The 24,046-nt window shown below is 48.5% G+C and overlaps 1 protein-coding gene across 1 annotated transcript in view; it reads left to right on the top strand.

Moving 5' to 3' along the window:
* MED24 (mediator complex subunit 24) overlaps window positions 1–24,046 on the top strand; it is a 105,286-nt gene that overhangs the window by 30,931 nt on the left and 50,309 nt on the right. Inside the window, exons 5-9 of the mRNA XM_044298419.1 lie at window positions 7,244–7,317; window positions 7,832–8,055; window positions 14,153–14,264; window positions 20,232–20,382; window positions 22,610–22,723. Coding sequence (XP_044154354.1) covers window positions 7,244–7,317; window positions 7,832–8,055; window positions 14,153–14,264; window positions 20,232–20,382; window positions 22,610–22,723 — 675 coding nt within the window. The remainder of the gene's footprint in view (window positions 1–7,243; window positions 7,318–7,831; window positions 8,056–14,152; window positions 14,265–20,231; window positions 20,383–22,609; window positions 22,724–24,046) is intronic.

Raw genomic sequence — 24,046 nt, 5'->3', positions numbered from 1 at the left:
ACCCTCAGCCTGGAGAGAGAGACTGCCAGTTTTTTGCTTAGTGTCCAAGGAGGCAAGACACTCCCTGCTCTGCAGGGCTGTTTTCTCCTTGTTTAAATTTTAGATTTTTACTTTTTCTTTCTTTTTGTTCCAGATCATCAGGGACAACAGAGACGCACTAGACCTCTCTGTTTCTCCCGGGGTTGAGCTGCGCCAGTGCCTGTCTCCGCACTGCTGCCTCCCCCACAGAAGGCAAGGTGGATCAGGGCAGCCTAGCTCCCCTACATCCCGCCAGCGCAAGGGTCGCCCGCACGCCAAGTCCCTCTTCCAGCGTCCTGCCACTACGGTGCCAGTAGCTGAAGGGGCGACCCTGCTGGAATGGACCGAGGGTGAAGACGGCTGTGGTAAGAGAGTGGCTTCTCCAGACCTACGTCCCCCACCCCCCACCCAATGGTCTCCTGCGTGCCTGACCCCCATACTGGGCCTCTGGACCCTTCCCCTGCTGGACCTAGGCTGGCCCCTGGGGTGCCGCAGTAATCTGCTCCCTGCCTCCCCCCCCTTTTTTCCCTGGCCTTCATAGATGCAGCTAGTGGCTGTCTCCTCACGTGCATCCCGTCTCTGGGTCCTTTCCCCCCCCCATCTCGCCTGATCACATTGGGCCTTACCGGAGTGTGCAGGACGCTGCAGTGGAGTAAGGCCTCGCCTCCGGCCAGCACTAATATTCCGGTGCGGCCGGGCGCCGCAAAAATTTTTAGGCTCCCGCGGCAAGCCGCCATTCCAGGCCCCCTTACTCTTCCGGCCGGCGGGGTGGGCTCCCGCGGCCAGCAAGCCGCCATTCCGGCCCCCTGTCTCTTCTGGCGGCGGGGTGGGCTCCCGCGGCCGGCAAACCGCATTCCAGCCCCTGTCTCGTCCGGCGGCGGGGTGGGCTCCCGCGGCCGGCAAACCGACATTCCGGGTCCCTGTCTCTTCCGGCCTGCGGGGTGGGCTCCCGCGGCCGGCATTGGGCTTGACTATGCCCCAGCAGGTGCCGGTCGGCGGGGCTCCGCAAATTTGGTCCCAGGCTTCGCGGCCTGCTGGGCCGCAATTCCGACCGGCCCGCGGGGTGGGCTCCCGCGGCCGGTTTGAAGCGCCATTCTGCCTCAGGTCCCGGCGGTATAACGGGCTGGGCGCCGCAATTTAGCCCCCGGCTTCGCGGCCTACTAGGCCGCAATATTCCGGTCTCTGGTGGAGGGGGCGGGAACTTCTCCAGGCGCAAATTTTTCCCGCCTGGAGGTTCCTCCGCCCCCAGGGGATCGCACGCCGCCCTCCAGGCCGGATCCCTGTTAACCCTTTGGGTACAGGCCGGCTCCCAAAAATGGGTCTGTATAGTTGGGCCCCCCTTTTCTCCTGTCTCTCAGGTGCCCCTATATGGTGGCTCCCCTTTAGCCTCAGAGGCTGTGTTTAAATAAAACAAAAACAAAAAAAAAATTATAATAATAAATAATAATAGATCATGATTTCTATTGGACTGCGCAGGACGCTGCAGCCTCATCAGTAATGCTGCATGTCTGCATGACCTCTTTCCACAGGCGGCATGGTGTTGCGCTCCCAGCCTGCGTCGCTGCTAGGGCATTTCCCCTTTTAGGCGGTTTTCTTGCCTCTTCCAGGATACGGCGCTGGCCAAGTGCATTCGGCCCTTCTGTAGGCAGCATTCATCATCTCTCCAGTTATGGTGCCTGCCATGTGCATCCCCCCCCCCTCCTAGGCGGGCTACTGCACTCTCCCTGGCTGGCCATGTGCATGACCCCCTTCTTAGGCGGAATACTGCACCTTCACCGGATACGGTGCTGGCCATGTGCACGACCCCCTTCCATAAGCGGAACGCTGCACTTTCTGGATTTGCTGCCGGCCATGTGTGTGACCCCCTTCCGTGGGCGGAACGCAGCACTCACTGGATTCGCTGCCGGCCATGTGCGTGAGCCGGCCATGTGCGTGACCCCCTTCCTGGGCGGAACGCAGCACTCTCACTGGATCTGTTGCCGATCATGTGCATGACCCCCTTTTTTAGGCGGAATACTGCACTCTCACCGGATACGGTACTGGCTATGTGCACGACCCCCTTCCATAGGCGGAATGCTGCACTCTCACTAATGTGCTATGATGTACTTATGTACTATGTTATTATGCTGCACTCTCACTGGTTTCGCTGTCGGCCATTTCTTAGGCGGTATGCTGCACTCTCTGGATTCCCTGCCGGCCTTGGGTATGCCTCCTTCCCTCAGGCAGCATACATACATCCCTCTGTCTGTGGTTGTTTCCTCGCAGGTACGTTGCTGGCCATGTGCATGTACCACATACATGGCAGGGTGCTTGCGCTCTCGCTGGATCCGCTGTCGGCCATATGCATGACCCCTTTTCCGTGGGCGGTGTACGCACTCTTGCTGGATTCGCTGCCAGCCAGGGGCATGCCTTCCTTCCTCAGGCGACATGCACGCAGTCTTAGTGACTGTGTTTGTCTCTCGCCAGTACGTTGCTGGCCATGTGTATGACTCCCATGCATGGCGGTGTGCTCGCACTCTCCCTGGATGAGATGCTGGCCATGTGCTTTACCCCCCTTTTTTTCTGGGCGGCATGCTACACTCTCACCGGATACATTGCTGGCCATGAGAATGGCCCTCTAACAGGGGTGGAACGCTTGCACTTCCATTGGATACGGTGCTGGCCTTGTGCGTGACCACCTCTCATTTCAAGGGCAGAATTTGGCACGCTCATGAGATTCACGGCTGTCCTTATATCGCTGTGCTGGACTTGTACATTTCCCCCTTCATTGGCAGAGTAGTTGCACTCTCGCTGAGTTCAGTGTTGGGTGTATTATTGCACACTCACTTAATGCTAGGATACCCCTGTGCATGTTCCCCTTTCACTAGGTGGACCTCCTGCGTTCCTGCTGGTTTATAGGGTATGTCCTGCTTCTCTGAAGTAGGTACGGCCTTAGGCATCACTCCCTTTTGGGACGGGCCTTTGCACTCTTGCCGACTGCAGTTGGCCAGGTACAATTTCCCCCCTTTCGGGGTGGACTGGTTGCGTTCCATCGCATGCTATACTAGGTTTGTGCATAACTCCCTTTCAGGTTGCACTTTGCAATTCCGTACATGCGGTGGCACTCTGGGGCGAGCCCCCCTTTTTCTAGGTGGGTTGGCCTTCTCGCTGCTTACGGGGCTGCTCGTACGTATGCCTCACCTGCTTCCTGCGGCATACCTTTGTTTCTTGGGATACGATGCTTGCCGCAAGCCTTGCACTCGTCCCTAAGGAGTTCATTCTGTCCTCCTGACCAGACAGGCTCTATTGCTCTCTGCTGCACCGAGCTGGGTGGTGCTCATTCATTTAGTTGGCCTTTCATTCCAGGGAGTGTTCGTGGGTCCTAGATGCATGCCCATTCGTCCTTCTGCGGCATTGCTTCCCTGCGCTAGTGGTCACATGGTCGAGAGTGCTGTTGTCTGCAGCGCCTCTTGAATTCTTCGTTGGCTCTGGCAGGACTGCGGTTCCCTTGCCTGCTGCAATTTCCTCCTCTTTGGATGCAGTGTGGTATGAGTCCTTCCTCTTGGCGCCTCTACGCTTCTGTCTGATCTGCTACCAGGTTCGGGCTGCTCTTCTCGGGAGGGTCACCCAACTTCTCTTGGGTGCTCGATTACCCAGGTCCGGAGGACCTCCGCCTTGGGTTCTTCAAGGTATTCGCCTTCTGCGAGGCGGTGGACCGGGCGTCTCACGGTGTAGCGGGTTCTGCTTTTGAGCTGTCGTATGGCTTCCCTGTTGCCCACTGCCTTATCTCGCCGGCTTTGTTTGGCTCCCGCTCGGTACAGATCACTCCGATGTGGCTTCCCGCCAGACTTCAGAGGCTGTTCTTGCACTGTCCTCCCCTCTGGGGAGAGCATGGTTGTTCATGTTGATGGTTCCGGTGTTCCTTTTGGCCTCGTACTGTCTCCCTTGTTCACACTGGCTGTATTAGCTGTGTGCCTATTTACCGAGTCTACCGCGTTCTGTCCTCCCGCTGAGTGCAGATTGCGTGGCCCATTCTAAGACGATGGTCCTGCTGTAGACTTGCCTTCTTGATAACTTGGGGGGACTACCTTTTCGGTCCAGATTGTCCTTTGATCTCCCACACCGGGACTGTACAACGTGGTTACATCAGCATGGACTTTAGCCTGTCTTCTCCTGGCATCTGGCGGATCCTTTGGGTTCTTTCCATCTGTCCTTCTGCTCCCCCACTCGGGTGGATACGGGACAACGTTGTTCGGGGGCCGACGGGACTAGTTTTGTCGACCCTTCTGCCCGTGTTACTGGTCTGCGCCTGATCACATTGGGTTTTCGCCCGCTTGCCAGGCGACTCCAGCGGGTTCGCTACTGTCCACTCCTGGCTGTGTTTCGTCCAGGATCTGTCGTAAGACTTAGGGTTTTTTTGTCTGGGGTTCTGTGGGAAGCTGTGCATTCCCCACTCTGAATTTCTCTCCCCATGGTTCTGTCTTTTACTTGAGGTGTCAAGCGCCGGCGCTGTTCTTCCTCTTCCAGCGTTCCCGGCCTCTGGGCCTGCCAAGACCACCTTCCTCGGAGTGGCTCTTTGGTTCCTCTGTACTGTCCTTCGGTACCGCCCTGGGGACTATATACTGAGCTCTCGGCGCTCCAATCTTGTCCTTGGAGCCGTTACAGAAGTTCTCTCTACCCCTTCCGTCCTGTACGGTTGTGTTCCGTATCAGTCGTGTCTCTGACGGGTGCCGGAATGGCCCTTTTTTTGTTACGAGCCTTCTGTCTTTTCCAGGACAGGGCTGTTCTACATCCCGTTTCTTCCTTCCTTCCTTCTGAAGGTGGTGTTTGCCTTTCGCTTCAACACCTCACCTATTTGGACGTTGTTTGGGCCTTGCCGTTTTTACTTGGAGATCTCCGACTCTTATGGACGTTCGGCCTCTTGGGTTTCCAGGAGGTCTGTGCATAGGGTTGACGGACTCCAGGGTGGTTTTTCCTCCGCTTGATCGGATTGGCTATTGCTGAGGTTACCGCACCAAGGGCATGATTCTGTCTTTGGTGTCACTGTTCATTTCACCAGAGCGGTCGGTGCCTCCTGGGCCGGAGGCATTGGGCTTCGGCCATGCATTTGGGCAAGGCGGCCACAGGTCTACCTTGCACGCCTTACCGAGTTCTACAGGGTGCATACTCTGACTTTGGCGGATGCTGCCTTTCCCCGCCTGGGTTTGCAGGTGGCGGTTCATTGATGACTTTCGGGTGCTTCACCTTGGTGCTGTGGTCCCTCCCCCTTTTGGACTGCTTTTGAACGTCCCAAGGTCTTCTGTGTCCCCCAAGGAAACTGGGCGAGAAAACGAGATTTTTGTATAACTTACCAGTAAAATCTCTTTCTCGCTCTTTCCTTGGGGGACACAGCACCCACCCATTCATTGTTTTTTCTCTGTACGGTTTCCGAGTTTTTGTTACCCGTTGGGTAGTTGGCTTGTTGGTTCCTTGTTGGACTTTGCCTTTTCTCACTGCTTGGAGGAGGGGGTTAACAGTCTTCACTTAGTGTCACGCCTCCTATGGAGATGAGCTATACCCAAGGTCTTCTGTGTCCCCCAAGGAAAGAGCGAGAAAGAGATTTTACTGGTAAGTTATACAAAAATCTAGTTTTTTAGCTCAAAAGAAATACATTGCAATGATAAGAAAGCCATGAGTGAATCCAACCTTAAAGGGATTCTGTCACCTCCCCTCAGCCAAAAAACGATTTAAAAGCAGCCATGCAGCACAGCTTACCTGGATTAAGCTGTGCTGTTTAATCTTGAAATCCGTCCAGCAGTTACTTTAAAAAACAACTTTGATCAATAAGGAAATGCGTCCTGAAGGTGCCCAGAGGGGCGTTTTTTTCTTCCTAGTGAGCCCAGTACCGCCCCTCTTTCAGTGCCCAGCCCGCCTTCCTTGTATTTTCTAACTGCCGCCCCCAGCCTGCCACAGCCTCTCCTGCCTCTCCTCCCCCTCCCTCACGCCGAACGAAGTCTCGCACAGGCGCAGTACCCACTGAGGGCTGCGCCTGTGCGATCATCAGGAGACTGAGGGCGGCAGCTTCATCTTCGTCACTGGGCATGCGCCGAGCCCAGTGACGTCCGATGCTCGCTCTTCCCTCAGTCAGCAGGGAAGAGCGAGCATCGGACGTCACTGGACTCGGCGCATGCCCAGTGACGAAGATGAAGCTGCCGCCCTCAGTCTCCTGATGATCGCACAGGCGCAGCCCTCAGTGGGTACTGCGCCTGTGCGAGACTTCGTTCGGCGTGAGGGAGGGGGAGGAGAGGCAGGAGAGGCTGTGGCAGGCTGGGGGCGGCAGTTAGAAAATACAAGGAAGGCGGGCTGGGCACTGAAAGAGGGGCGGTACTGGGCTCACTAGGAAGAAAAAAACGCCCCTCTGGGCACCTTCAGGACGCATTTCCTCATTGATCAAAGTCGTTTTTTAAAGTAACTGCTGGACGGATTTCAAGATTAAACAGCACAGCTTAATCCAGGTAAGCTGTGCTGCATGGCTGCTTTTTAAATCGTTTTTTGGCTGAGGGGAGGTGACAGAATCCCTTTAAAGCGATTGCTTCAAGATCTACATTGGTGTATCAAGCGCAGTACCATGTCCCTCCAGACCGCTCCTCTCTGTCTTCATCAGACACGCACACAGTAAGCTACTGACTAAAATAGGGCAATCCTATGGCCTCTAACAAAAGCCAAGCAGAGCAGGATTCTAGCAATCATCGGGGGTCAAAGTGGACAGACCCCTTCCAATTGGACATGTATAGCGATATGCCACCAATTTCTATCCCGAAACAACCCCTTTCAAGATTATTTCCACAGAAAACTCGCCATTCTTGATCTGCCCTCTTTCTTTTGTAACTGTGAAAACAGGAAATGGTTATTAGTAGAGGGTCCTAGTGGTTGTCACCCAGCTTTTCCAGATTCCTGAAGTGCAGTTTTGCCTGGTAATGCAGTGGTACTTCATTATCCCATATAGCATCATGACCAAGCATATCTTACATAGTATGAGGTAGCTGGATGATGGCTGACCACCATTACAGCACTTCTGCTTAGCAGTGTGGCCATATGAAAGAATTGCTACATACCTAACATATTTGACCTTCAAATGTCTAGGAAAGCTGAGATTTGCTATTTAAATGCAATCAGGGAGGATATTTTTCCATCGGTAATACACATCTGGTAAATGTGGATTGTTATAATGTAGTAGTGGTTTAATGTCTCCTTATTTTTTCTTCAGTTTGATGACTTCTCCAGAGATCTCTGTATCCAGTCTCTTCTGGAGATCATGGACATGTTCTGTGATAATCTGAGGTAATTTTTTTATATTTTATTTTTTACATTGGCTGTACACGTTAACCTTTGAATAAGGTGTTGAGAACATGGCCATGAATAAACTGCGGTTCTTGGCAAATTGAACAGATGTGAAAACTACATAGAAACCAGAGAACCCATCAGTGTCTGGCATTTTTCTCAAATAGACATTAGTCTATCAACCATTTTCAAATACATTTGCTTCTGTGAAAGCTGACAAACAATATAGCCAGCCTTAAAACTCCCACCAAAATTGTCAGCTTTCCCAGAATCCGCCTGGTGATGACATTTGGAGATACCATAGATGTGACAGGTTTGTTATGCAGGAGACTGGGAAATCTGAATGAGGACCCCTGTCATAGGTGTAATGGCAGCCATATGGGTTAAGGTCCTAACTAAGATGAGACCTGATAGGATTTCTGAAGGATGTATATTTACAGGTGATTATTATGATGGGTTGCTCCTGACATCTTGTATTACCGTGTCACATATCTGTTCGTCTTTTCTGTCACAGCTGTCATGGTAAAGCAGAAGAATGCCTAAGCTTATGCCGGGCCTTAATGAACGCTGTAAACTGGTTATTGCGAGGCGCAGCCTTCTATGTGGAGAGGTTGAAGGACTGTTTGGATCCTGTGATCGGAGAAAGTAACCTGTCAATGTGTCTGAAGAGGCTTGAGGCAATCCTCAGTAGTACCAAGAACAGAGCACTCATCCATATCGCCAAGCTTGAGGAACCAAGTAAGAAATGTCTTTTTTATGGCATAGCACTATCAAGGCACAAGCGTTTACTCAGCGTTACCATATAGAGCAGATTCTGGCGTTGATATCCTGCTTGATTTGCCAGCTCGAAAGGTATTGCCTATTGTCATGAAGCCATAAACTGCTGGTATATAACTCAGATGTGGTTAGTATTTCAGGTTGTATTGCTTGTTGGAGCTCTTCAGAGCAAGCTATGGCACCCATAACTGTATAAGTCAGACTTGGAGCTAACCAGTAAGGTGATCGTGTGGTAGGATGAAAGGATCCAATTCAGAGTTTACTGAAAGATTGGGAAAAGTTAATATCTGTGGGTACTAAATCTTTAATGAACATCTGTTTTGCACCTTTTATTCCTCCACACCTAAGGCTGGGGTACATGGCGACTTTGGCCATGACACATGTAGCGTGGACAAAGATCACAGCTTAGCCCTGCCTGCTTCGCAAGTAATGGATGTGAATGGGGCTACATGACATAAGGCAACCCTACTCCCCTCCATTACTTGCAGTGCTACACTTTGATCTTTGGCCGTACTATGGTTGTTTGAGGACAAAGTCACTGTGCGTGCCCAAGCCTTAACCCCTTAATGCCGTATATATACGGCGTTATGTATCTGCGCGTGTATGGAGCTGGACTTTGCAGCGGGCCCGCTCCATACACGGCGGGTGCTGGCTGTGTCATATAGTCGGCACCCGTCCGCACTGACGACGAGGCGGTCGCACCACCCCTGTCATTTAACCCCTCAGGTGCTGCGATCAACGCTGCTGAAGCGATCTAGGCCTGCCATGGAATTCTCCCTGCTGAGCTATGCACGAGGCATCTGACATCAATCCTCTTGTAGACCCTTGGCATATTTACCAAATTTATTTACAAACGGTTCTAAAGAGCCAAAAGGGCCCTATTTCTTTCATATGCCAATTATTAATACATAACCTTTAATATATGCATGTTTAAAGGGAGTCTGTCACCAAAATATGACATTGTACACCACTTACATGGCTCTCTAGCACACCTATCCATGATTCAAATGGTACCTTTATCATTTTCTTCAGAGTTTCACCAGCAGGAAAAATGCACTTTAATCCATATGCAAATGAGGGCTCACAAGTGGGCGGCGTTCTGTGTGTAGGTGCCCAGGCTGCTCTGCTGCCTTTTTACGTTACTCTCAACCCCCCCCCCCCCCTCCCCCCCAGCCTCTTCCTTGGCCCGCCCTGCAAGTTCCCTACGTCATCCATATGACCGGCCGATATACCGTGCGTGCGCAGTGCGCCAGCACAGGCATGAAACCAGTGACTAGAGCGCGGACTAGAAGCAAACAGGAGGACTGGAGGCCGGCGCATGCTCGCACCGGCGATGCACTGCGCAGGATATTGGCCGGTCCTGTGGATAACGCAAGGGACTTGCAGGAAGAGACTGGGAAGGAGTAACATAAAAAGAAGGCAGAGCAGCCTGGGCACCTACACACAGAACGCCGCCCCTGGGCACTTGCGAACCCTTATTTGCATATGGATTAAAGTGTGTTTTTCCTGCTGGGGAAACTCGGAAGAAAATTATAAAGGTACCATTTGAATCATGGATAGGTGTGCTAGAGAGCCATGTAAGTGGTGTACAATGTTATATTTTGGTGACAGACTCCCTTTAAAAGTTTCCCAAAACAAATGAAAAATAAAGATTATTGAAACTTTCAGCTGTGTCACATGATTTTTGTGTATTTTTTTTTCATGACCAGTCTACCTGGTGAAACATGTTGGGGGGCATTGTTTTAAGGAGTTTTTAAGCACAGTGTGCACATGTATGTGTATGGAGATACTTAATGAGACCCATCTAACAACATTATAGAGTAGGACTAGCCAGTAGGGAGCAGGTAGTGAGCGCGCAGGTACCAGCTCAATGGCTGGAGGTATATGAGCAAATATATTATAGACACAAAAAAATACACAGCTGATAGTTTTAATAATCTTTATTTTTTATTTGTTTTGGGAAACTTTTTTAAACATGCATATATTAAAGGTTATATATTGTCATATGAAATAAATAGGGCACTTTTGGTTCTTTAGGACCATTTGTGAAGAAACGCACGAGCTCAGAATGGAGGGTGTAAAAATCCTTTTCACCCTAATAGATCTCTATTAGACCTCTTTCACACGAGCGTGACGGATTAGGTCCAGATGCGTTCAGTGAAACTCGCACCATTTTGCAGGCAAGTTCAGTCAGTTTTGTCTGCAATTGCGTTTAGTTTTTTCCGCGCGAGTGCAATGCGTTTTGATGCGTTTTTCACACGCGTGATAAAAAAAACCTGAAGGTTTACAAACATCATCTCCTAGCAACCATCCGTGAAAAATGCATTGCATCTACACTTGCTTCCGGATGCAATGCGTTTTTCACTGAAGCCCCATTCCCTTCTATGGGGCCAGGCTGCGTGAAAAACACTGAATATAGAACATGCTGCATTTTTCACCCAACGCAGAACTGATGAAAAAAAAAAAACGTGGAGCTAACAACCCCTTTGGTCCAGGCCTGTGCCCCTCAACAAAAAAATAGGAAAACTCACCAGTCCTCAGTCCTGATGCTTGAATGTAGGGCTGCAGTAAACGATTATTTTAGTAATAGAGTATTCTATTGATTATTTTTTTACGATTAATCGAGTAATCTAATAAGAAGAAAATAATAGACTGGTTTTCCTTTATAAAAACTCATCAGACCCCCTGCCATTAGTCCAACACCCTTTGTTCCCCACTGTGCGATCAGCCCCAGTGCCATGAGCTCCCCCTCATCCCAGTGCCATGAGCTCCCCCTCATCCCAGTGCCATGAGCTCCCCCTCATCCCAGTGCCATGAGCTCCCCCTCATCCCAGTGCCATGAGCTCCCCCTCATCCCAGTGCCATGAGCTCCCCCTCATCCCAGTGCCATGAGCTCCCCCTCATCCCAGTGCCATGAGCTCCCCCTCATCCCAGTGCCATGAGCTCCCCCTCATCCCAGTGCCATGAGCTCCCCCTCATCCCAGTGCCATGAGCTCCCCCTCATCCCAGTGCCATGAGCTCCCCCTCATCCCAGTGCCATGAGCTCCCCCTCATCCCAGTGCCATGAGCTCCCCCTCATCCCAGTGCCATGAGCTCCCCCTCATCCCAGTGCCATGAGCTCCCCCTCATCCCAGTGCCATGAGCTCCCCCTCATCCCAGTGCCATGAGCTCCCCCTCATCCCAGTGCCATGAGCTCCCCCTCATCCCAGTGCCATGAGCTCCCCCTCATCCCAGTGCCATGAGCTCCCCCTCATCCCAGTGCCATGAGCTCCCCCTCATCCCAGTGCCATGAGCTCCCCCTCATCCCAGTGCCATGAGCTCCCCCTCATCCCAGTGCCATGAGCTCCCCCTCATCCCAGTGCCATGGTTTCTATGACGCTGTGCACTCCAGGCGCATCACCCCCTCAGTTTCACAAACTTACCTTTCCAGCAGGGGCGCTTCCGACACTCCATCGTTCTGCGCTGCTCTGCTCCTGACGTCACACAGTGCGTCAGGTCACGGCGTGCGTACGTCAGGAGGTCAGAGCAGCGCGGGACCATGGACGTACTGTGGAGTGTTTGGAGGCCGCCTGCTGGAAAGGTGAGTATTCCAAGCGCAGTGGGAGACCACAGAGCGGGAGTAACAGCAAGCGCTTCACTCCCGCTCCGTGGTCACATGACACAAACGAATCCTCGATGCTAAAAATTTGCATCGAGGATTTTTTTTTTGTCGAATTGCTCGATTTAATCGAGTAATCGTTTCAGCCCTACTTGAATGGTATATCACTGCTGTGACATAGCTTTCAAGTCACTGTGATCACTGAGGCCTGTGATGGGCCACAAGACCCAGCCGCTTCCTGGTCCTGCGGGTACCAGAAGGGGCCAGGAACGGAGCAGTATCAGGACCACGGATAGGTGAATCTTCCCTTTTTTTTGTATGTTCAGAGGCACAGGTTTAGACCAAAGGGTTATTGGTTCCAAGGCTGGATGACCCCTTCAATCTTGCCAATATCTACAAAAAATGTGAATACCTACCACCTAATACTTCAAGAGGCTCTGTCAGCAGAGAAATACCTTTCAAACAGAAAACGTGATTACACTAATAGGGCCTGAGTCGGAATGTGTAATTTTCTTATTGATTTTCATCCTCATTCCCCACTATGGTGGCACTGTAATGCATTGAGAGGACTTATCCTAAAGTCCTCTCCATTATGTGCATGTGCTCACAAGTCCTCTCAGCACATTATAGTGCTGCTTTGTAGGAGCATAGTGAGAGAACGGGGATGAGTAAGTAGTAAGGCTACTTTCACACTTGCATTTTGGTCGGATCCGTCTTGTATCTGCACAGCCACAGACGGATCCGCACCAATAATGCAAACGCTTGTAGGTTTCTACCACTTCGTTTTCACATAATTAGGTGTCAGACACTAGCAATCCGCTAGTGTCTGCTCTGCCAAACAATCCTAATATAATAGCTTTTGGGGCAGCCGTTTCGCAAAAAAAAAAAGAACTTATATTGATATGCTAATGACCCTCTAGGTGCTATGGGGGCATCATTAGCACCTAGAGGATCGGTCTACCTTCACAAGATGCCGCCGCCCAGCGCGTCCCTCCAGCCCGCCCATCTCCTCCGGAATGCGATCAAGCGGACGACTTCTCGCGCATGCGCCGTGCGCGTCTGTATTCGGCGCATGCGCAGTGAATGTCCGACCGCTTCCCTGCTCAGACATCTCCACTGCGCCTGCGCCGATGGAGCACTATGACGTCATCGGTGCAGGCGCAGTGGAGATGTCTGAGCAGGGAAGCGGTCGGACATTCACTGCGCATGCGCCGAATACAGACGCGCACGGCGCATGCGCGAGAAGTCGTCCGCTTGATCGCATTCCGGAGGAGATGGGCGGGCTGGAGGGACGCGCTGGGCGGCGGCATCTTGTGAAGGTAGACCGATCCTCTAGGTGCTAATGACTCCCCCATAGCACCTAGAGGGTCATTAGCATATCAATATGAGTTCTTTTTTTTGCGAAACGGCTGCCCCAAAAGCTATTATATTAGAATTGTTTGGCAGAGCAGACACTAGCGGATCGCTAGTGTCTGACATCTAATTATGTGAAAACGAAGTGGTAGAAACCCTTTAATAACTGATCTGTTTGCATTATTCATTCGAAAAAAAGTCTAAGTCAAAACGGATCTGTCTTGACTTACATTGAAAGTCAATGGGGGACGGATCCATTTTCAATTTCACCATATTCTGTCAGTGAAAAACAGATCTGTCCCCATTGACTTACATTGTAAGTCAGGACGGATCCGTATGCCTTCGCATAGTCAGACAGTCACCAAGACGCTGCAAGCTGCGTTTTAGTGACCTTCAGGATGCATTGGGGCTGAACTGATCCGTTTTGGGCCGCTTGTGAGAGCCCTGAAACGGATCTCACAAGCGGACCCAGAAACGCCAGTGTGAAAGTAGCCTTAGATGAAAATTTGCGGATTCCAATTTGGCTTCGCTAATGCTATTCACTGTTCACTCAATTGCAACTGTTGAGTGGCAAATTTTTTGGTGGGTATCTTCTGATCGCTTTTCTAAAAGTGCATGGAAATTTAAAGGGGCGTCTGTCAGCAGATTTGTACCTATGAAACTGGCTGACCCGTTACATGTGCGCTTGGCAGCTGTAGGCATCTGTGTTGGTCACATGGTCATATGTGCCCGCATTGCTGAGAAAAGTGAAGTTTTGATATATGCAATTACATGTCATTACACCTAGATGCTCCGCTTTTTCTGCAACTGCCGTACCCTCCCACTTTGACTGGACCAGGCAGTGAAAATGTCATCACACCTGGCTTACTGTCGAGACCCTTCTAACAAGCAGTGAGCGGAGAGACGCTTTTAGGTGTTTTAAAGGCTTCCTTAGTATTGTAAAGATCCATTGCACATATGGGGAAAGTAGTCTTTGTTGAAGTGTAATAGTCGCTGTCTCTCATCTCTGTATCAGCAATGTCTTCTTAATCTTGGAGCTTGCATTGGGCTATACTCTCTAGCTGGCAGATGTGTCAGACCTTGTTATTGTGTCTTCTTTACTTGTAGCCTCCTGGGCATCCGTGGAACAGTCATTGCTACGACTTGTCGAGTGCATAAATCTCCTTCCAAGTGTTCAGCTGCAGAGCAAAGCTGAGGATTGTATCTCGCTAATCAGGAGGTATGGCCTTGTCTGCCTTCATTACTACTGGATGTATAGCTATTTCACAGAAGCATTCTGTACATTTTTCCTCTATCGTTCGAAACCAAAAGCGGTGAACATTTTGTATATGTAATGCCCGGAGTCTGTATATTATTCTCTTTGTCCAGATCACATCAAGCGTTTTAGATCAGCCCGGCCCTTATTCACATATGTTGTCTGCCATTTTGGGCACATATGAACTACTTTGTAAGGCCCCCTGCACACGAACGTGTGCTTCCCGTTGCCGTATTGCGGACTGCATTTGCGGATCCGCAATACACGGGTGCCGTTCCGTGGGCATTCCGCATTACTGATGCGGACCCATTCACTTGAATGGGTCCGCAAATCTTGAGATGCAGAATGGTACAGAACGGAAGCACGGAACGGAACCCTACAGAAGCACTACAGAGTCCTATCTTTTTGCGGAACGGCCGGATCGCGGACCCATTAAAGTGAATGGGTCAGCGATCCACATTTTGCGGGCCGCAGCACGACCACAGTGCGCACACGTTCGTGTGCAGGGGGCCCAAGGCTGAATAAGAAAAGATCACTTATTCAGATCTTTCCTAGATCTCTGTTAATGGACATACACAGCATGACAGCAACTCTCAGGCTGTTCATGCAACCAAAAACATGAGTTTGATTTGCAGTTAGCTTCATTTTGGCTGACAGCTCACAGATAAGTTTGTCTCACACATATTACATTGCAATCTATAATAACAAAGCTGTGTGCAACCAAAAACCCCACAGGATAGCAATTTTTTGGTAGGTCCAGGTTATCAATGTGACTCCACTTATGCTGTTCCGATTATCATGTTGTATGACACACATGTCTATAAAGCCCTTGCCTTGGATGCAATGAAAAAGGATTTAAAAAAATATATATATATAACTTTCCACAGTTCCAAAGAATTACAGAGGTGAGGAACCTTTTTGTTGCCGAGGGCCATTTGGATATTTGTAACATCGTTCGTAGGCCATACAAAATTCTCAACTTTTTTTTTTTAACCAAATTTTACTGCTATATTTGATTAAAAATATAACTGACTTAGGGGTCAGTTACAGAAATTGCGCTTCAATTAAAAATCTAGAGCCTTGTTTTTTCGCAGCACAAAATGGCGCCTGCACTATACAGGTCCTTCTAAAAAAATTAGCATATTGTGATAAAGTTCATTATTTTCTGTAATGTACTGATAAACATTAGACTTTCTTATATTTTAGATTCATTACACACCAACTGAAGTAGTTCAAGCCTTTTATTGTTTTAATATTGATGATTTTGGCATACGGCTCATGAAAACCCAAAATTCCTATCTCAAAAAATTAGTATATTTCATCCGACCAATAAAAGAAAAGTGTTTTTAATACAAAAAAAGTCAACCTTCAAATAATTATGTTCAGTTATGCACTCAATACTTGGTCGGGAATCCTTTTGCAGAAATGACTGCTTCAATGCGGCGTGGCATGGAGGCAATCAGCCTGTGGCACTGCTGAGGTGTTATGGAGGCCCAGGATGCTTCGATAGCGGCCTTAAGCTCATCCAGAGTGTTGGGTCTTGCGTCTCTCAACTTTCTCTTCCCAATATCCCACAGATTCTCTATGGGGTTCAGGTCAGGAGAGTTGGCAGGCCAATTGAGCACAGTAATACCATGGTCAGTAAACCATTTACCAGTGGTGTTGGCACTGTGAGCAGGTGCCAGGTCGTGCTGAAAAATGAAATCTTCATTTCCATAAAGCTTTTCAGCAGATGGAAGCATGAAGTGCTCCAACATCTCCTGATAGCTAGCTGCATTGACCCTGCCCTTGATAAAACACAGTGGGCCAACACCAGCAGCTGACATGGCACCCCAGACCATCACTGACTGTGGGTACTTGACACTGGACTTCAGGCATTTTGGCATTTCCCTCTTCCCAGTCTTCCTCCAGACTCTGGCACCTTGATTTCCGAATGACATGCAAAATTTGCTTTCATCCGAAAAAAGTACTTTGGACCACTGCGCAACAGTCCAGTGCTGCTTCTCTGTAGCCCAGGTCAGGCGCTTCTGCTGCTGTTTCTGGGGAATGCGGCACCTGTAGCCCATTTCCTGCACACGCCTGTACACGGTGGCTCTGGATGTTTCTACTCCAGACTCAGTCCACTGCTTCCGCAGGTCCCCCAAGGTCTGGAATCGGTCCTTCTCCACAATCTTCCTCAGGGTCCGGTCACCTCTTCTCGTTGTGCAGCGTTTTCTGCCACACTTTTTCCTTCCCACAGACTTCCCACTGAGGTGCCTTGATACAGCACTCTGGGAACAGCCTATTCGTTCAGAAATTTCTTTCTGTGTCTTACCCTCTTGCTTGAGGGTGTCAATGATGGCCTTCTGGACAGCAGTCAGGTCGGCAGTCTTACCCATGATTGCAGTTTTGAGTAATGAACCAGGCTGGGAGTTTTTAAAAGCCTCAGGAATCTTTTGCAGGTGTTTAGAGTTAATTAGTTGATTCAGATGATTAGGTTAATAGCTCGTTTAGAGAACCTTTTCATGATATGCTAATTTTTTTAGATAGGAATTTGGGGTTTTAATGAGCTGTATGCCAAAATCATCAATATTAAAACAATAAAAGGCTTGAACTACTTCAGTGGTGTGTAATGAATCTAAAATATATGAAAGTCTAATGTTTATCAGTACATTACAGAAAATAATGAACTTTATCACAATATGCTAATTTTTTTTTAGAAGGACCTGTATATATTACATATAGGCACCATTTTGAACACACATAGCAGTCAAATTTTTAAGTTCAGAACATTATTTATTTAGTTCTTTGTTTGGCATTAATGGCAGCCAAGCTAAACCCAGAGGGGTCCAGAGAGTGGTTCACCCAGCTTACACTCTGCCACTGTCCCTGCCCCTTCCTTCGCAACTGTCCCTGCCTTTGTCCTTTTCTCAGTCTCAGATCTGCCCCCCCACCTGCACCAGCCTCCTATCGGACCACCAGCCTACATCAGCCTCAGATGAGAGCCCTCCCCTGCCTCAGATGAGAGCCCTCCCCAGCCTTAATTAGCCTTTAGATCAGCCCCTATCAGTCCCCCCAGCATCCAATCAGACAAAATAAATAAACTTGCCATTCCAGCTCCGGACAGCGCTGCCACTTGGCAGATTCACTTACGCTCCCTGGTCTTCTCCCCGCCCTGCTGTACTGTGACCTGACAGCGCACAATGTCTGGTCATAGTGCACACCAACGTCGGGACACACAGCGGGGCCGGAAGAAGACCAGGGAAGGTGAGTACAGCCAGTGCAGTGTTGTTCTCACCTCCCTTGCCTCCCGCATGCTAATGACCGCTTTCATAATGGAAGCGGTCATTAGCATTTTTGCCATATGTTGTGGCAGGGGACCGTATGCAGCCTGTGGGCCGGAGATTCCCCACCCCTGCTGTAAGGCCTCATTCACACGTTGGTGTCCCATCCCTGAAAAATGGATAGCACATGGATGGCTATTGTGTGCATTCCTTTTTTTTTTTTTTTTTTTTTCTCGCTCCCATACTCAACTTGGTGTTTCTGCTCTGCAAAAGCCTACAAGAATAGGACGTGCACTATGTATCTCTGGTTGTGTGTATAGCTCCATTGACTTGTATAGATCCATGTGCCTTCAGTTTTTTTTTTAAACGGACATCTCATGAACAAGAAAAACATGTGAATAGACCCCAAAACTGATACACCGTGGTACTTCTAGTGCTGGAAATGAACTGATGGGGCATAACTGTTGTCTCTGGTGGTCTCTGAATACTGGAGGTATGCTTTGCCTTGACATGCTTTGGACCTGGTGTATCAGTGGATAATATTTTCCTAAAGAGTTCCTTTTAATCAGGAAGTTTTACTTGGACTAGGGGCTGACATCACCAGTCCGTTGTCTTCTTGGTGCTGAGTAATATTTTGGCACCATGTTTATAAAGGTTATTAATAATGTATCAAAACTTCGCATCCAGCTTCAGTTTAGCCCAAGTAGATAATGTCCAATCCAAATTCCATATCCCAGAACATCTTCCATGGGTTAAACTCCTCTGCAGTTTCTTCCCTTTTATAAGATTAGCCGAGGAGATGTGAAGTCTGGTTAATGTTGGTATGATGAAGTTTTAAGTGTGCTAAATGTATGGGAGGTGGAATAAAAATAGGCTTGACTTGTTTGTGTGTATGATGTGACATTGTACATGTGTTGCATGTTGGACGAGCAATGTTTACACCGTATTGTATATTTGTATAGAGGAAGTCTGCGGATATGTTTACATTTGTAGGAGATGGATACAATGCTGTTAGCGGCTCCCATCGGTTTGTTGCACCCTCATCCATGTGTCCTTAAAGGGGTTTTCTAGCGCTTGGATTCAGAATAGGTCATTGACATCAGATCAGCTGTTTGGAAACTATACTTGAATGGGAGCTGAGCTGCTGCAGTACCCCGGCGCGGGCCTTACACAGTGGACGAAACTTTCTGCTTCCCACTGTGTACTTTCCAGTGCTGGTGGCTTCCCAAAGCACCTGATCGGTTGGGGTGCTGAGCCGCACCGTTTTGATATTGATGAGTTATCCTCTGGATACGTAATCAGTATATAAAGGGGGGGGGGGGGGAACCCCTTAATAATATTCCCTGGGCTCCTAGCAAATCATGACCCAAATTCAGGAAGTTCTTATTTCTAGTCTGCTTTATTCTGAATGTTGATGCTTAGGTAAGAATCAGTGTCTCCTACATGGATATATGTGCCTATAGATATATACATTCATCCACCTTATGTTATATGAGGGGAGGTGGGGGAATTCATTATCTTCAATCCAGAATTCTGGCTTCAAATAGCTCCATATTAAGACTTTGAAACTCTTTGCAAAGGTTTTGCACATAATAAACCCAAAGTTTAGCATTTTTTCACCATCTAGATTTATCGTCTTTTTAAAAAGACTCAAAAAAATTGCCACACTCTTGCACCAGGAGATGGGGTGGTGTAGAAAGTGGGGTCAACTTTCAAGACAAATGTGATCGACTTAAAGGGAATCTGTCACCTAATCTGAGCTTTTTAGACCGCCCAGATCAGGTTATAGACTCCTGTGCCCTCATTACAATGGTACCTTTATTTGTGCTGTCCCTCGCCGAGATCTTCCAAAACGTATGCTAATGAGGTTCAGCAAGTGCCCAGGGGCTGCGTTACTGCAGCAAGTGCCCAGGCCCCTCGGCGATGTGCCCAGAAAACTACACTTCCCTCTGGCCCACCCTCACTTCCTATTATTACCTCCTACTCTCCCTCACAAATCTCGCTCCTGCGCCACTCCACACTTGTCCTGTACCTGCGCACTTCTGTGCCCATTATGGGCAGAGGAACATTGAGTTGGACTGCGCATGCGCCGGTCCGTAGCTCGAAATCCAGCGGGCGCAAGTAACCAGCCGCTGCAGAGGACTGCAGTGAAGCCAAAGAAGGGGTGGGTTGGCGCAGCAGCGTCTTTCCTCTAGCAGGCACGAGATTTGTGAGGGAGAGGAGGAGGTATCAATAGGGAAGGAGGGCGGGCTAGAGATTTGAAATGGGTGTGGTTTTCTGGGCACATCGCCGAGGGGCCTGGGCACTTGCTGCAGTAACGCCGCCCCTGTGCACTTGCCGAACCTCATTAGCATACGTTTTAAGTCTTTTTACGAAGATCTCAGCGAGGGACAGCACAAATAAAGGTACCATTGTAATGAGGGCACAGGAGTCTATAACCTGATCTGGGCAGTCTAAAAGGCTCAGATTAGGTGACAGACTCCCTTTAAAGATGCTCCAAAAATTTATGAAACGGCATGCAACATTTCAAAAATTTGGCACAAATTACGGCCTGCAAAACTAATTAAAAAATGCTCCTTATGATAAGTCATGATATCTGTTGTGTACCAGGTTCCTAGAACCACTAGTCACATAAATGTTCCTAATGTTACATATTTGTTCCCTACAGCATCCCATCTATGTTGTGCTCACATTCTGACCAGCTGCATCGGACTGGATTCCCAACCGTTCATGCTGTTGTCATGTTAGAAGGCACAATGAACCTGACAGGAGAGGCACAGCCATTGGTTGAACAGCTGAACACAGTGAAGAGGATGCAGGTGAGAGTGGAAAAGTTTGGACACACCTTCTCATTCAAAGAATTTTCTTTATTTTCATGACTATGAAAATTGTAGATTCACACTGAAGGCATCAAAACTATGAATTAACACATGTGGAATTATATACATAACAAAAAAGTGTGAAACAACTGAAAATATGTCATATTTTAGGTTCTTCAAAGTAGCCACCTTTTGCTTTGATTACTGCTTTGCACACTCTTGGCATTCTCTTGATGAGCTTCAAGAGGTAGTCACCTCAAATGGTCTTCCAACTATCTTGAAGGAGTTCCCAGAGATGCTTAGCACTTGTTGGCCCTTTTGCCTTCACTCTGCGGTCCAGCTCACCCCAAACCATCTCGATTGGGTTCAGGTCCGGTGACTGTGGAGGCCAGGTCATCTGGCGCAGCACCCCATCACTCTCCTTCATGGTCAAATAGCCCTTACACAGCCGGGAGGTGTGTTTGGGGTCATTGTCCTGTTGAAAATTAAATGATGGTCCAACTAAACGCAAACCGGATGGAATAGCATGCCGCTGCAAGATGCTGTGGTAGCCATGCTAGTTCAGTATGCCTTAAATTTTGAATAAATCCCTAACAGTGTCACCAGCAAAGCATCCCCACACCATCACACCTCCTCCTCCATGCTTCACGGTGGGAACCAGGCATGTAGAGTCCATCCGTTCACCTTTTCTGCATCGCACAAAGACACGGTGGTTGGAACCAAAGATCTCAAATTTTGACTCCTCAGACCAAAGCACAGATTTCCACTGGTCTTATGTCCATTCCTTGTGTTCTTTAGCCCAAACAAGTCTCTTCTGCTTGTTGCCTGTCCTTAGCAGTGGTTTCCTAGCAGATATTCTACCATGAAGGCCTGATTCACACAGTCTCCTCTTAACAGTTGTTCTAGAGATGTGTCTGCTGCTAGAACTCTGTGTGGCATTGACCTGGTCTCTAATCTGAGCTGCTGTTAACCTGCGATTTCTGAGGCTGGTGACTCGGATGAACTTTTATCCTCCGCAGCAGAGGTGACTCTTGGTCTTCCTTTCCTGGGGCGGTCCGCATGTGAGCCAGTTTCTTTGTAGCGCTTGATGGTTTTTGTGACTGCACTTGGGGACACTTTTAAAGTTTTCCCAATTTTTCGGACTGACTGACCTTCATTTCTTAAAGTAATGATGGCCACTCGTTTTTCTTTACTTAGCTGCTTTTTTCTTGCCATAATACAAATTCTAACAGTCTATTCAGTAGGACTATCAGCTGTGTATCCACCTGACTTCTCCACAACGCAACTGATGGTCCCAACCCCATTTATAAGGCAAGAAATCCCACTTATTAAACCTGACAGGGCACACCTGTGAAGTGAAAACCATTTCAGGTGACTACCTCTTGAAGCTCATCAAGAGAATGCCAAGAGTGTGCAAAGCAGTAATCAAAGCAAAAGGTGGCTACTTTGAAGAACCTAGAATATGACATATTTTCAGTTGTTTCACACTTTTTTGTTATGTATATAATTCCACATGTGTTAATTCATAGTTTTGATGCCTTCAGTGTGAATCTACAATTTTCATAGTCCTGAAAATAAAGAAAACTCTTTGAATGAGAAGGTGTGTCCAAACTTTTGGTCTGTACTGTATGTTCCAACTCTCCTGAGGCGGAGGTTTCCAGACTGTGTTTCTCCACCCCACATGTATGGACTGGAGACCACTATCTTAGGTTGTCTGCTGTTAGTTTTGCCTTGTGTGAGAGTCAGAGCAATATTCTCTAGTGTTTTCTTTAAAGGGAATCTCTTTGTAGTTTTGACCCCTCAAAACTTCTGACAGCACTGATGGTGACAGCAAGACAAACATGCCTCAGGTGCAAGTCATGCTGGTTGCATGACAGACAAATCAAACTTCTAATACCCCACCTGCTGAGGGGCTGCAAGTGCCAATGAGGTGGTACTTTTATCGTCATTGACCTGGACTCTCTGGCATGTATGCTCGCCAGGATCAGAAGACCTGGTAAGTATTCAATGTAGAGAGCTCAAGGCACTGAACATGAAAGGACCACCTCCTTGGCACCAGCAGTTGCCATTTCGTGGAGTAATAGAGAAAACTCTAATACGCATGACCTTCACACCAAGTATGCTTGTATTTTTATCCCCATCAATGAGGGGTAAAAACTGCTGACAGACTTCCTTTAGCAGTACATGGATGTCCTGTCTGATTATTGCCATGTCTTCCTTTTGACAGCGGATCCCGTGTCATCTCTTCCTCTTAGAAGTCTGGAAAGCTTGCGTTGTAGGGTTAATAGAGTCCCCTACAGGGACCGATGAGTTGAAATGGACTGCATTTACCTTCCTTAAGGTATGTTCTGGTAACTTGTTAAACTCAGATCAATTTCTAAATTGCCCTCTTCTCCCTGGACATTGCATGATCCTCAACCATCAGAACAGGTTATATAGTTAGCATTGGGAAGAGTCTTTATTTTCAACTATATTGTGAGCAGAGTAGTAACCTGCCAGTGGCGAGAGCACAGGAGCTGTCATAGCGTTTGTTCTTCACTTGATGGATGTAGCATTCATCACTTGTCCTTCCCTATGTGGAAGCTATCGCATCAATCTGCACTGAAAAACTGAAATATCAATTCTGCGTCTGGAAAGTCTTCCCTGCATCAATCCAGCCTTGATAATAGAACCCAGCCTCAGCCTTACGTCTTCATTTCTTTCCTCACTTCCCAACGCTGTATTTAAAGAGGACCTTTCACTAGAATAAAACATCTAAACTAACTATACAGACATGGAGAGTGGCGCCCAGGGATCCCCCTGCACTTACTGTTATACCGGGGCGCCGCTCCGTTCTCCCGGTATCTTCATATGTTAGGCTCCACCCAGTTAGGAGGCTATACCGGGAGAACGGAGCGGCACCCAGGTATAACAGTAAGTGCAGGGAGATCCCTGGGCGCCGCTCTCCATGTCTGTATAGTTAGTTTAGATGTTTTATTCTAGTGAAAGGTCCTCTTTAACTGGAGCATGGGAGATTGAGAATTAAAGGGTCTGTCTTGCTTCAGCAAGTGGCATTTATTATCTATACAAAGTTAATACACTTACTAATGTATTGTGATTGTCCATATTGCCTCCTTTGCTGGGTTCATTCATTTTTCCAGCACATTATACATTGCTCAGTTCCAGGGGTTACAACCACCCAGCAACACAGCATTGGTGGCCGTGCTTGCACACTATAGGAGGAAGTGCCAGACTCTGTCGTGGCTTGGACGTTGGGAACACATGTAGACACGCATGCGCAGCAGCTTTCTTCTAAGCAACATCTTATCTGCACTGCAGCGGTGGCTGTATCCCCTGGACATGAGCAGTGTATAATGTAATGGTAAAATGAATCAAGCCGGCAACATGGACAATCATAAAGCATTAAAGAAGTTTGCCCATCTCACACCTTGGTGGCTTATAGCGAGGATATGCCACCAATGACAAATAGGTACGGTACCTCTGAGACCCACATCGATCCCCAGAGTAGGTTGTTAAAAGTGAAGTAGAGTGTACCGCACATGTGCGGCATGTTTTCCGTTCACTTGTATGGACATTCTGAAAAGAGCCGAGTGCACTCGGCTATTTACAGAACTCCTATAGAAGTGAATGGAGAGCACACCGCACAAACACGACCAAGCCCGCG

Source organism: Bufo gargarizans, chromosome 6 (genome assembly GCF_014858855.1).
Source record: "Bufo gargarizans isolate SCDJY-AF-19 chromosome 6, ASM1485885v1, whole genome shotgun sequence".
Taxonomy (NCBI): domain Eukaryota; kingdom Metazoa; phylum Chordata; class Amphibia; order Anura; family Bufonidae; genus Bufo; species Bufo gargarizans.
The sequence above is the reverse complement of the archived record's forward strand: the minus strand, read 5'-3'. Positions and strand labels throughout refer to the sequence as shown.